Source organism: Numida meleagris, chromosome 1 (genome assembly GCF_002078875.1).
Source record: "Numida meleagris isolate 19003 breed g44 Domestic line chromosome 1, NumMel1.0, whole genome shotgun sequence".
In the NCBI taxonomy this organism is placed as follows: domain Eukaryota; kingdom Metazoa; phylum Chordata; class Aves; order Galliformes; family Numididae; genus Numida; species Numida meleagris.
In genome coordinates this window covers 108,342,281-108,356,016 of record NC_034409.1, presented here as the reverse complement: position 1 = coordinate 108,356,016, position 13,736 = coordinate 108,342,281, and the positions used below count along the sequence as shown (strand labels likewise).

The 13,736-nt window shown below is 37.5% G+C and overlaps 1 protein-coding gene across 2 annotated transcripts in view; it reads right to left on the bottom strand.

Moving 5' to 3' along the window:
- TRAPPC10 (trafficking protein particle complex 10) overlaps positions 304-13,736 on the bottom strand; it is a 41,508-nt gene continuing 28,075 nt past the window's right edge. Inside the window, exons 14-23 of one of the 2 annotated variants that reach the window (XM_021406944.1) lie at positions 12,456-12,970; positions 10,533-10,674; positions 9,633-9,791; positions 8,355-8,584; positions 7,146-7,246; positions 6,559-6,685; positions 6,025-6,195; positions 4,509-4,686; positions 3,200-3,394; positions 304-2,399 (exon numbers count right to left, since the gene is read on the bottom strand). In XM_021406944.1, coding sequence (XP_021262619.1) covers positions 2,161-2,399; positions 3,200-3,394; positions 4,509-4,686; positions 6,025-6,195; positions 6,559-6,685; positions 7,146-7,246; positions 8,355-8,584; positions 9,633-9,791; positions 10,533-10,674; positions 12,456-12,970 — 2,057 coding nt within the window. In that variant the 3' untranslated portion in view covers positions 304-2,160. Of the gene's footprint in view, positions 2,400-3,120; positions 3,395-4,508; positions 4,687-6,024; positions 6,196-6,558; positions 6,686-7,145; positions 7,247-8,354; positions 8,585-9,632; positions 9,792-10,532; positions 10,675-12,455; positions 12,971-13,736 lie in introns of both variants that reach the window. The other variant, XM_021406953.1, reaches the window with a different exon arrangement.

The window sequence follows — 13,736 nt, the reverse complement described above, 5'->3', positions numbered from 1 at the left end:
GCCTGAGCTGCGCTCTGCCGCCAGCAGCCTGGCCGCTTTTCTCGGGACTCGTCCCGAGAGCACCTTAGAGCCCACCAGCCCCATCCCGAGCCGGGCTCAGAGGACCCATGAGAACCGTGCGGGTCGGCAGCCCGTCCTGTCAACAGGGGACCCCCAGCAGGACACAGAACTGCTGCCCCTCCTCCAGCCTCACACGTTACCCACACCTCAACAGCGGGCTGCCTTTCCAAAGGAAAGCAGCTTGGGCTAAATGGAGAGGGAAGTCATCGCTTCTTAAAATAAAAAGTCACACCAGTAGAGAACTTGGCTTTCTTTTTAAAACATGTATATTTAGAACTGTAACGCTTACAATTTCATTAAACAATCTTAGTACAATGTGTTTAATCTAACAGTATATTACAGAATGATGTGAAAAATGATTCAATAGCAAACCATGAAAATGGAATCAATTAGAATACCTGCAGTGTTAAAGTCACAAACTTGTTACCTTTTCCAGTCAAAGAATCCCAGCAGCCATTCACTCACACTAAATGATGCTTTGGGTTTTATCCAGAACAAAATGGTATGATTTCCACAGAGAAAGGGCATTCCTTCACAGAAAGAAGATGCGTAACAGTAACATTTTCAGCTAGCAGGTCTACTTTTTACATCTATTTAGACATTGCTTAAAAAAAAAAAAAAAAACCACAATGTAAGGTAGTCATTTACTCTTTAACTGCAATTCTTTTTGGAAAGAGGATTTTTTTCCTTCCCCTTTGTAATTTAGCAGAACCTGAGTTTATAAAAAAAGGAAAAAAATAAAATATTTGCCTAATCAGCAGTTCCTCTCTTTTTATTTATTTTTTCTAATATGTTCAGCATTACTGACAAATATCTGATATGGGATAGTTTTCCTCTGTGGAGTCTGTTCACAATGCACCATTATAGAACTGCAAGTAGAAAAGGTCATTCTCACATTAAATGCACAAGTTTCAATACCAGAAGCAGGACATCAGGAGTTGTAATTTTTCCAGTCACAGGTGAATTTGCAACATTCACAAAAATTACACTTTCTCTTTTAAACACTTTTTGTATTTACATTTCAAGATATAAATAATGAAATTCTTTAAGTTACACGTTTTAACTTTGCTTCACAATTATTCTACATCTGCAAGCTTTCCTATATCAAACCAACCTCTTACTTCCCCTGTGAATGCGGAAGTCTGGCCTCTAATCAGTAATACTTACACTAAGCCTTCGTGATGAAAGGTTGACTGTTCAAGTATCATCTCATACTGAAATTTTTGCCCCAATTTCAAAATTGGAGCAGAAAACCAAGCCACTTAGAAATGCTAATAAAAGAAATGAATCTGGGAACTCAGTAAGCCAAATAATTTATTATTAAATTCTATCAGTATCTTTCTTTGGTAAGAACTATGCAAGAGGATGTCCCACCCATCCCACTCCCCAAAAAAATAAAACCATATAATATGTGACATCACAGTGTCTACTCTGTGAAGGAGAAAGCCTCAAAAAATTAAGGAATTTTGTTCAGTTAAGATTGTTTATAGCAGTAGTGCTTCCATGCATTTAAGTATGCAAACGATGGAAGTTTAATATAAGATCGCAACGACAGGAATTAACAATGATAAACAAAAAAAAAGAAAAAAAACAGGAAAGCAACTATTAAGTCAATGAACGAGTTGTTGTATGTTTTGCTGTACTTGCGGCACATGTGGAAAAGCCTGTAAATTACATAAAAATCCAAGATATGGATCACTGTGTCATCCAAATCTCAATTCTAAAATATGTCGGAAGCATTAAACAAAGCAATCAGCTGCCAGACAGAAATAAAAAAAGTGGTCCAAGTATTTGGATTTTTTTTGTTTTTGTTGCCCTGTGTTGAGATGCAGGATGTGACTGAAGGGAGAAAACCCAATAGCTCACACAAAACATATTAAAGTGGCAATATAAACTAGCTGACACAAGCTTCACTGTACATTTAAATTGATACAATTGTCTGGTGCTTCCATGGCCAGTAAATGTTGAGTGCCATAGGTTTCCTTAGCGTTAAAATGTTGCAACAAAGACTAATCTGGTCATAATCCTTTAAAGTGCTTTCATATCCAGTTTCTAATGTTTTTTTGTTTGTTTGTTTTTCCTTGTTTTTATACCAAGTTGTCACGTGATATTGACTTCGAGAACATGGTCGTCCTTGCTGGGAATGACAAGTATTTGCATACCCGTGCTGCAGTTGAAGACCTGACCAGATGAAAAGGATTGCAGACGAGGCATTGGCAAACCTTTGTGTTCCCCACTAGCTGCAGAATGCAAGCTACCTCTGCTCCTTATGCTGCTGCTGTCAGCTTGATCATCCACATTCTTGTCCACAGATAGGTTATCATTTTCAATCCAGCTATCTGTTCAAAACAAAAACCCAGAATTTCATTCTATGAAGTGATTAAGTAACTCAAAATTATTTCAGAACTCAGACACACAGTCAACTTACCACACATTAACTGTTACTGAACATCTCTGCTGAGGTAACAGTCTGCACAACTTTGGCCATCAGTGGATTCAACAGTGTGAATTATATTGGTTTACATGGAAAATTTGAGTAGCGCTACCTCATTTTTGTCAAACTAGAAGAGTGCACACTGGCAGTTCCTGGAGTGCTGCTGACAAATGGTAAGTTGCTTGCACGAGAGAATTCTCACTACAGCTCTGGAGCTACTCAACAGTACAAATAAAAACTTGATGTCACCAGTAATTTAAACTCTTGATGTGGTTTATATGCCGCAAGTTTTCAGTACTTTATCTTCTACTTGATCCTTACAAAACCCAGGTTTTCAAAACTAACAGAGATATGAGAGGTGAGCTGTTAAGGGACAACCTTCTAATCCTGAGGTTTCGTGACCAAATTAATGTTTGCTTGATTACAAATTAAGTGATAACGAATCTGCACAGTAATCTTTAAAGGAAGTAAGAAAAGGACGTGTTTAGTATTTCTCCTCACAGATTAAGACTGCAACCTGAAATCAAACTTCTTGTTAGAGCAGCACCTTAAATGTTTCAAATTAACTGAAAATGAAGGTAAGTACGAAAAACATCTAAGAGTACTTGGTCAATACACTTCCTTGCCTTGCACTTCTCTTTACTCAAGAACATGGAAGGAGCAGAACCATTTCTCTAAGTAGCCATGTATTCAAGATAGCTTTACCAGCATCAAGTTGCATGGAGTGAGCAGAATGATGAGGGAGGTATTTAAATAATCTGACATCAGGAAAGGGGAGATATCCAGCAAACAGTGGCATCACTTCCATGTGGACTTTGTGAGTTGCTCGAGCTGCTACAGGCATAGATATCACTCCAGAACTTTTTCCGCAGACTGCCCAGTTACTGCTGTTGTCAACAACTGCAAGAACAACGAGAAGACACTACAAAAATCTTACTTGAAAATATAGAGAATTCCCAGTATAGTTTTAGAGCACTTTAAAATCAGTATTTTTGTAGTATCTAAAAACTCACAGGATTTTGTGTGTGAAGTTGGCTGGGGCCCTGGGCAATCTGATCTAGTGAGTAGCGCTAGTGGGTTGGAACTGGATGGCTTTGAAGTCCCCTTCCAAGCTAAGTCATTCTGTGATTCTACGATAAGAGCCGTGCGAACTAAGAAAACAGCCCTACACCAAAGGGGCCATAGCCTCAAACAAGCATTCAGCCAGCTTGAGTAGCATTTACACTTTAAGGCAAATAAACAAATTAAAAAAAACAACTCATAAAATAATCTCCATGTCCTAGTTTTTTTTTTTTTTTTGCTGGGATAGAGTTTATTTTTCTTCATAGTAGCTCATATGATGCTGGTTGTGGATGTTATGCATTGGTAACACACTGATGTTTTAATCGTGGCAGAGCAGTGCTTGCAGAGTCGAGGGATTTTCTGCCTCTCATGCTGCCCTCTCAGCAAAGAGGCCAAAGGCACACAAGGAGCTAAGAGGGGACAGAGCCAGGACAGCTGGCCCAGACCAACTGAAGGGATGTTCCATACCACATGGTGTCTTGCTCAGCAGTAAAAGCTAGAGGAAAAGGATGGGCTGAACGTTGGAGTAATATATTTGCTTATATTCCCAGCTAACCATTATACATGATAAAGGCCTGTTTTCCTGGAAGCAGCTGAACTTCTGTGTGCAGATAGCAAGTGATGAACAAATTCCTTATCTTCTTTTGCTTGTGCATGCAACTTCTACTTTAGCTGTTAAACTGTCTTTATCTTGACCCATGAGTTTTCTCAGTTTTACCTTTCTGATTCTCTCCCTGCTCCTGATGAGGGGGCGTGAGAGACCAGCTCTGTGGTACTTAGCTGCCTGCCAGGCTTAAACCACAACTCTCATCCTTAATGAAATGAAAGCTACTTCACTGGGAAGTCAAAATCACAATACAAGAATGTATTTCACAGAAAGTCTGACAGGTGACATTACTGAAACTAAATTACTGGGGAATTTTGTCAATACAAGTAGGAAAAATATTCTTACCTTCATACATAAGTTTTGTTGTGCAATATCCATCTGATTCTGTTAATGCTTCATCTCTGTCAACCTCTGAGAGGTCAACAAGTCTGGTGATAGACACCTCTAAAGAGCATAGTGAGCCTGTTTTACAATACTCTGTCCCCAGTGGTGGAAAAATTTCAGTTTTCACATGGTACAATGTCTGTAAGGAAGAAAAAAAGGAAGAAAAAAAGTACAGTTATCAAGAAAAAAAAGGGGGGCATTTACTTGTGTATAAACAACACCTGACAATTGATATAGTATAAACTTGTGTGTTTAACACTCATGTCTTATTATATTTTTTTAACGCAAGATTGAGTTAAATAACGTTCACTTCATTTTATTGCTAAAATGAAACTAAATTTGATTCAAACTATTTTTGATATCATCAGAGTACACAATTCTTCCCTCCACTTCCAAGCTTTTAACCCTTCAGCCTTTCAATACTTTTAAATGGAAACCCATCTTATTATAACTGAAAAAAAAAAACTTTTATTAGCTTTCTGACTCCTCCCTTCTCAGACATGTCACAAAAATTCTGACAACTTTTATCAATCTTACCACCATGGTCCCCAGAATAAAGGTGTTTATATTATCAGAGAACAAATTTAATTACTACAAAATTAAAATTTATACTCCTCCCCAAAGGAAAAGCATTAAAATGTCAATGATGAAAACATTCAGCTCCCTTAAAAAAATATATCCGTAAGGATGCTGATAAAAGTGCCAAAAAATGCTAGTTACATGCCAGGAGGTAGAACGATATCTTGTTGCTCAGTGCCAGTTTGCAATAAGCAGGCAGAAAATACAGCAATACTGAAAACAGGCAAAAGGATTTAACCCCATGAAATATTTCTCAGGCTGCTACTTCTAACCCAACCAACAAAAAGGCTAACATAACTGAATTTAGAGATGAGATTATGTAATGTTGATAAAATTCCTTTAATAGGAAGTCATACCTAGCCTAAACTTCCTAGCAGATCAAAGAAGTTTGTCCGTAAGGGGAAAGAAGAAACACTTAAGATAATGGCCTAGCAAATCCTAAATATTTCATTACAGGAGCTCACTGCTACAAAAGCACTACAAAAACAATTCAAATGCTCACAATAGCAAAGATCTTTGGAAATGGCAGTTTGCTTTGGAGAGGAGTGCCTGAAGTCACAGGGAAAAAAGCAGCTCAGTCAGTAATCAACAGACATTCTCCATGGCACAAGCCCAAAGCGGCAAAAACACAGAGCAAAACCAAAACAAGAAACAAAACCCACGTTCAAGTAAACTCACACAAGTGTTCTTCTCCTCCTATTCTATTCCATGGGTAGGTATGTAATTCCCCTCTTCTTCAGTTCTACAGTTCAGCATCGAATAATACACAGTTTTCCAATGATCTTAGGTTTCATTACATAAAGAGAAGTTCTAAAATATATTTCTTGACTTCCCCCTTGCATAGTGTATATTAAGAAACCATATTCAGTCAATACATACTATACTTGAGAACACTTACAAAAAAATTTTCCACTTGAAACTCATAAGTGAACGGCTTCAGGGTAAGAGACTGTTTTTCAGAGGTAGCTGGACAAAAGCTGACTGAAAACAGGCACTGCAAGGAGAGAGGAAGCTCTTTCGTCCACTTCAATTCCCACACAAAGAATATTGATTGCTTACTATATATGACCTGAAAGAGAAATTGTTTGTAGTATTAGCTTTCCTTCCTCTGAGGGAGAAATGGAAATACACATGCTCTTACACATACTTGTACATTCTGGTTATTAATATAGCTTAGAAAAACAAGGTTACAAGAAAACGGACAAGTTTGAACACCTACCTAATAATCTCCACATCTTTTAGAATTTCATCTAACATCAGCAGTGCCTTCTAAAGCATCTTTAAGAAGCAAAGTTACTCAGAAGATCACAAAGATCAACTATAAGCCTTCCTACAAAAGTTACGTGCAGAAGTGCTAATGGTATTACTAGCAGGAAGTTTCATCTAACTTTCCTGTCAATAGGCTCACAAACCACCAACAGAATCTTTTTACCTGTTGAGATTCAGGGTTCAGAGGTACAAGCTGCGTATCTGTACAGTCAGCAGTATTTTTTAGGTTGCTGTTTGAAAGCTGAAAGCAGAGTTCTGACAAATTCTGTATGCAGACTTGCACATACTTCCTGAAAAACACGAAGTTTGTTGAAGTTTGTAGCAAATTTCAATTTTTACACTTAAAGAATACGGGTCCACAGATTTGCTGTAAAGTGCACAGCTCATGGAAAAATATAAAAGCAAGTGTATTTCTTTCAATCTTTTCTGAATATTTATCAATCTGTAGAAACAGGGCTGTAAAACACACTCTTTAATATTAAATAGAAACAAATAACTACATAGAAATAGATCAACTTGGTTTATTTTGTGGTCTTGTTTCCAGAAAAGTTGAAAACGTACTTATTTTATTTTTAAGAAAGTACACTAGAGAAAACATGCAAACTTTCAGTGGGAAACTGTGCAGGACAAGAGAAGTCCAATTTAAAAAACAGTAATGAAAAAAGACAGCTATAGACGATATTTATGAAACTCCAGATCCCTATTTTCTAAGAAAAAAAAGAAATAAGGACTGCTTAATGAGTACATTACCGTTTGCCAGCTGACAATAAGGAATGCTTGGCATTAAAAGGTATGCAGAATGTTAATGCAATAATAGTGGAGTAAATCGACCAAGGACAATCAATGGTTACCTAAAAGAAAAAGAGAACAAAGTTCTTACTCATAATGGGCTTTGATTTAAAGTCTTTACTTTTTTCATCATTTCCAAACAAACCTTTGCTCAGTGTCCGTCTACATCTAATGCAACCAGATGAAAAAGAAAACAAAACAGTAAGTCACAAGTTAATCTGAAAAAAACATTATCTTTTTGCTTTTTTGTGAGCAAAGTATGAAATCTTGAAGAAGCTTCTCCCACGGAAACTCGTATATTCCGGTGTTCAGAAGTGGAATAGAGGAAGGTGAATAGAGAAAAAAAGATGAAGGACAGTGTCATTATCAACAGCATCTTAATAATCTTATAAAAGATAATAATCTTTAATAATAATATATATAATATATATATATATATGCTTTTGTAGCAATGAGCTCCTGTAATGAAATATATATTATATATATAATAAATATCTTTAATAATAATAATAATCTTAATAATCTGATAAAAGGTCAATATTAAATATATTGTTATAAAAACTATTACTGAAATATCTTTGTAATACTTTATTAAATACAAGCTTTTTGTTTTAACTTTAAGCAGCACACTTAACATACATTTTTCTTGCTGTTCTAAAGCATGTACATTTAACAATATTCTTTGGTATGTGTGGGGAAAGGAGAGAGGAACTGAAAAATAAATAAAAAATAATAATTTGTCACATCCCATTTTAGCAATGCTAGTCTGTATCTATTCCTTTTAACCACAATATTCACATACAAGGATATATGCTTTACAAGTAGAAGAAACACCTTTCCCATTAGTCAAAAAGGAAAATTTAAAGACCACCACACTACCTTTCACAAAGACACAAGTATCCCTATCCTTCATCCTATAAAAAGCGAGCATCAGAACATGAAAACTCAAGTACGAGCAAGCAGAACACTTGACCACATAGAAGACAGTGCAGATTTCTGCTTATGTATTCTTTATATTGACAATGTTTATTAAGATTTTTGCATTTACTCTTTAAAGGAAAGTTAGCTCAATGCAAGCAGTTTTTCCCACCATCACCCCCACTTAATCCTTTCTGAAGTCCATATTCCCACAATCAGATTTCATAATAAAAACATTAAATGTCATCTTACTTTTTGATCAACAGTAGCCATACAGTTGTCCAGTTTTTGTTTTTCTTTGTTTTTCCTCTGAATTTCTTTATTCGTAGAATTTTCTCCCTCCTCTGCAGATTCTGTGGCTGATGGTAAATACATGACTTCTAGTTCAAATTCAATCACATGATATGCAGGTGCCACTGGCAAATTGATGCTTGTAATCTTTTCAGAAGACTGAACCCTTAGTGAAGATTCCGAGATCTTTTCTGTAGTTGTGCAGAAAGGGGAAAAGTAATTTCAAAACATTTATCCCTTCCTAGCTTTCACTTATCTGTAATTAAGAAAGGGGCCTATAAAGCTGTTGAAGAAAATATGTGGTAACTGCAGAAAGAGTGTTCTAGCTGACAGCAAGCTGTACCTGAGCCAGCAGTGTGCCCTGGCAGCACAAAGGGCCAACCAAACCTGGGGGAGCACCAGGCCCAGCGCTGCTGCCAGGTAAGGGGAAGGACTGTCCCCCCTGCTCTGCGTGGTCTCATCTCCAGCACTGGATTTGGGTGCTGTGATGTAAAAAGGACATAAAACTATTAACGAGAGTCCAAAGGAGGGCTACAATGATGGGGAAGGGTCTGAGGGCAAGGTGTGTGAGGAGCAGCTGAGGCCCCTCGGTGTGTCCAGCCCAGAGCAGAGGAGCTGAGGGGAGGCCTCATGGCGGCTGCAGCTCCTCACAGGGAGCGGAGGGGCAGCGCTGAGCTCTGCTCTCTGTGACAACGACAGGGCCCGAGGGAACGGCATGGAGCTGCGTCAGGGGAGGGGCAGCTGGGGGTTAGGGAAAGGGTCTGCACCAGAGGGCGGTGGGCATGGAACAGGCTGCCCAGGGCAGTGGGCACGGCCCCGAGTGCTGGAGTTAGGAAGTGTTTGGATACCGATTTCAGACAGAATTTGACTTAGCCTGGCTAATTAAAAACATACTTAGACTACTTGACAACAAAAATATATTGTCTAGTAACAACACGTTCTGCATAGTAATAAAAGCTCACCACCATACATTTGGGAATCATGAAGCCAGCAGCTATTTCTTCATATCTACAGAATTTCATCCATGAAAGTAAAAGCTGTCCAGCTACGCTTACTGAAAAGTTCATAGTACTACTCTGAAGGTGGAAGTTTAAAACCCTTCTACACTGAAGTACTAAGTTGCAGTTCCCTAGAATTATTCTCAGTAACAACTACTGAAAAAGTGTAATTGTCTTAACAAAGCTTTACTTTAGGATTACTGAATTTTCAGCTAAAGATTATTTTAACTTGATTGCTTACCCCTGGTGTTGGAATAGATCACTGCCTTGCTCTCCGGATTGTACAGGATAGGCATGGCATCAGCATTACTGAGCTGCAAAGTATCTCCACTCTTCATGCTGTAATGACCAGTAGTCACGGTGAATTTCACCTTCTGTGGAATGCCAGCCAAAAGACTATCTGAAGAAGAAAGCAGAAATTGTCAACTGATTCCAGTACTCATTAGTACATGGCTACAATGCACTGCTAATGTTTGCTACCAATTCCTCCAAGCACTTTGTTACACATTTTAGGGTAACTTAAAAGTTTGGGCTTTTGGTGTTGCACCCTGTTGAGTTATGAAGGGTTTGGTCACTAAAGTTCAAACAACATGTTTCTCCACGCTATGTATCTGACCTCAGTTGAGATTAGCTGACTCACATACTGCGCAGCTCTGGCAGTATAGAATTCAGTGGAAGATAAAATCTAGACGAATTTACTAAGCTTTTTACTGAATTCTCCAGGTTGTACATCGGTTTATATTTTTGCACCTATGGTGCCAGTCATACCCACATGGTGTATTTACATAACAAGACAAGAAGAAAGCTAGTATGCACGCAGATTCTCAAATATCTGAATCACATCCATCAATTTCCTAGGGTAGCCAAAATGATAAATTCCCCTCTCCCCCAGTATGCCTGTCCGTCCTTTACATTGCAATCCCTCTAACTGGGATGATAGCACAAATGCTTATAAACTCATCTGTCCTAACCTGAAAACAAAATCACAATGAACTTGATCAATAATTTGAAAAAAATTCTAGTTCAAAATTAAGATTAAGACAACATCCTAAATAAAATCCAAGACAGAAAACACAAGCTAGTTCCATGGAGAGTATAACAGAATTCATCAGAATAACTTCAGCACAGCAGTTGTACCTACCAGTCGTCGGTTCCACTTTTAGCTGAGGCTCCTGAGAATAGACATCATACTGCACAATTGGATAAATATGAAGAAGGACAAACTGTATTTTTCCCACTGAAGTGCACAGTTGCCTGAGCGTGTACGTACCAGGTTCCTTGGCCTTTGAGGAAAACATGTAAATGGCATTTTCAATTTAGGAAGTTCTATTAAGGACAAGTATTTTCTCAGCTCACTTATCAGACCTTTTGCATTTGAAAATCAAAACAAAAACAAATCAACACAATATTCCGTAAATGACAAGATTCTCACAAAAGCTTCTTCTTTTCCCTCGTTATGATAATAAGCTCTACAGTGCATGCTGAGTCAAAAAAGAGTATAACATGTACTAGCAATCAGAATAACTAATATAGAAGCTACCCTCTTAAGACAAAAAACATCCTAAAATAAAAAATTGTTCCCTTTCCTCCCTCCCTCCTCAAGTGCACATAAATTAAAATACAGCTTTATTAAGTACTGAAATCACATTTAGCAAGTAGCAAAGTGCTTATTTGGCTAACATTCATAAAATCCTACAACGTTCACATCAGGCACAGCCTTCAGCTCAAGCTGTTCAATTCACATACACGTTCCTCTCCTGTGAATGCTTACAAAAAAGTAATATGTATTTAAATTCAAACTCTTCCCTTGACCCATATAATGAGATTCCAGATATTTTTAGATAACATTATAAAAAGCAAATCCAATGCACTATCATCTGCTAGTATATTTATTCTTGGTTCTATTTATGCTTAGCCAGTACTAGTACAGAAAGTGAGAGGAATTCTTTGTCCATGTACCACTTTACCAAGTGGAATTCATAAAACATATTGATGCCGGGTAGAATTAAATCCAAGTAGTAGTATTAAAAGTTACGCAGAAAGGCTGTGCCATCAAGACATCAGTGACTCCGACATCAGTGTCTTCTCACTCAAATTTTCACTGCACTGTTGTTTAATACTGCAGCACTGAACTCTACTAAATATTTTCCCAGGAAGGGTTACAGAAGTGAGGAGGGAGACAGTCCCTGAAGAAAATCCAAAGAACAGAACGACACCATAACTGAGGCCAGAACCTCCTACTTCTGGAACTCCAACCAGATGGTGAAGTCTCACTTTGGAAAAGGCTTGCCATTTTACTTACTAGAACTAAGCTGGGAGGGAAATACCTTTCCCCAGTTCATTAACAATAACAACAAAGAAACATACTAACTACAAACCAGAAAAGTACAAGGTCACAAAATGAATTAAGCACTTAAAAACCAAAAAAAACACCATACAACCAAAAACACCTAGGACTGGTACCCAAGGCCTGCTGATTTCTAGCTACTACACCATCCAGTACTAGTAGTAATGTGATGTGAGCATAAGTGATGTAGGCTGCTATCCGTAAATACCTCCTCAGTTACTGGGAATTCCTAACTTGCTGGAGGAAGGCAAGTAGGGAAAAAAATGATGTCTTCAAGTATGAATCTGACTTACAGTGCATATATAAATAAGGACTTGGAGGAATTTCATATGCAACACTAATACGGCAGAAGCAGGACTTCAGCCGTTTTCTGAGGGTGGCATTTAGATGGTGACCTCCTACTTCCACAAGTGTTTACTCATGTAAATTCAGTTTCCATTAGCAGAGACTTCTTATATTCTTCATGGTACGTCTGTTCTCATTCATTGTGTGATTAATCATGAGGGCAGTTAAAAAAAGTAACCAGAAGAAACACAACAGCCCTCTTTGAAGGGAAATTATGGTCTAGAACAATGAGAAGAAATCCACAGTGTGAACAACGTAACACATACTCTAACAGGAAGCAATCCAGGTATAACTTGCCTGAACTATGTTGTTTCTCAGCCAGTGCTTTTAGTTCTTTCACAAGTGTTAGTTCACTCAACTGTAAAAACATACCTGAGTACTGAATGTTATTTTATTGACCCCTGGTTCCAGTATCAAGTTGTGACATTTTAATACATGAGCCCCATCTTCTAAAGTTACCCCTGAGGGCTTATCCAGAGAACTGCTGCTCTCTTGCCTTCGTAGTAGCATGTGCACATTTTTGCAGATAATTCCTGCTGTATTCAAAGAGTTATCCGAGGGACTCCGTTCATACATTTCATACAGCTCCAGCGCAGGCAAGTTGTTTTTTGACCAAGGAAATCCTACAACCTCATTTGGAAAGCTGATAACACCATTGGAGATTTTGTGCTTAGTGAGCCACTCCGCTGTTTTTCTGTAATTATTCTTCTCAATGCTGAAGTGAACATGAATAGCAATCTGATCCACTTGGATAGGAATGGGCATTTGGCTCAGCAAAGTCAACTCAATAGACAACTTCCCACCTACATGGACAACAGCATTTGGAGGATCAAAATGTAGAGTTTTTAACTGTGCAAAGGAGTGCATAGGCAATATAATCTTTTGACCTGAAAAGATAAAAACAAAACAAACAATCAGCAAATTTATTTTTCCCCTCAAAAACTTAATCCCTAGAATTAAACAGATCAACAAGTTCTTATAATAAATCCTTTTAGAACAATACTTCATATTTTAGTTTTATCTCACAAAGAAATTACATTTAAGATCCTGGGATTTATTTTCTAAGAATACATCTACTACAGTTTTAGTATTCCTTAAGCTATTAAGGCAACTAAGAGGAAAGGTGGTATATAAGCAAAAGTTTAACATTTCAATACTATATAAATCGTCATAGATGAGCACAGTAAACCAAGGTGAGAAAATTCTCAGTGCATGTAAATTAACAGTAAGTACAAGCTATTAAATCAAGGAATCAGATTGATGCCCTGAGCCAACAACTTTACCAGATTAAGGATTATCTCTCTTTTTTTGGATTCAAAAGCAAACAAACAAACAAAAAAAAAACCACAAATAAGTCCAAAATTGCGTACGATACATCCATTCATCAAGAAAAACTTCTACATAAAAATAATTTTTGAGGATAAGATATTAATAAAGCAGAGGAATCAATAAAGATAAAAGGTAGGATAATCAAAATAAAAAGGCGCTAGTAAATGGGAACAAATCTAACATTAGAAAAAGCATAATCACAGAGCTGCCATCTCCATGTCAGCAATACAGAGACAAAATTAAGTTCGGAATCAAAAAAAACCACCAAACAATACAAGAGAAATTATGAGCTACAAAAGCAGAGAAACAGATAGACAAGGTAAA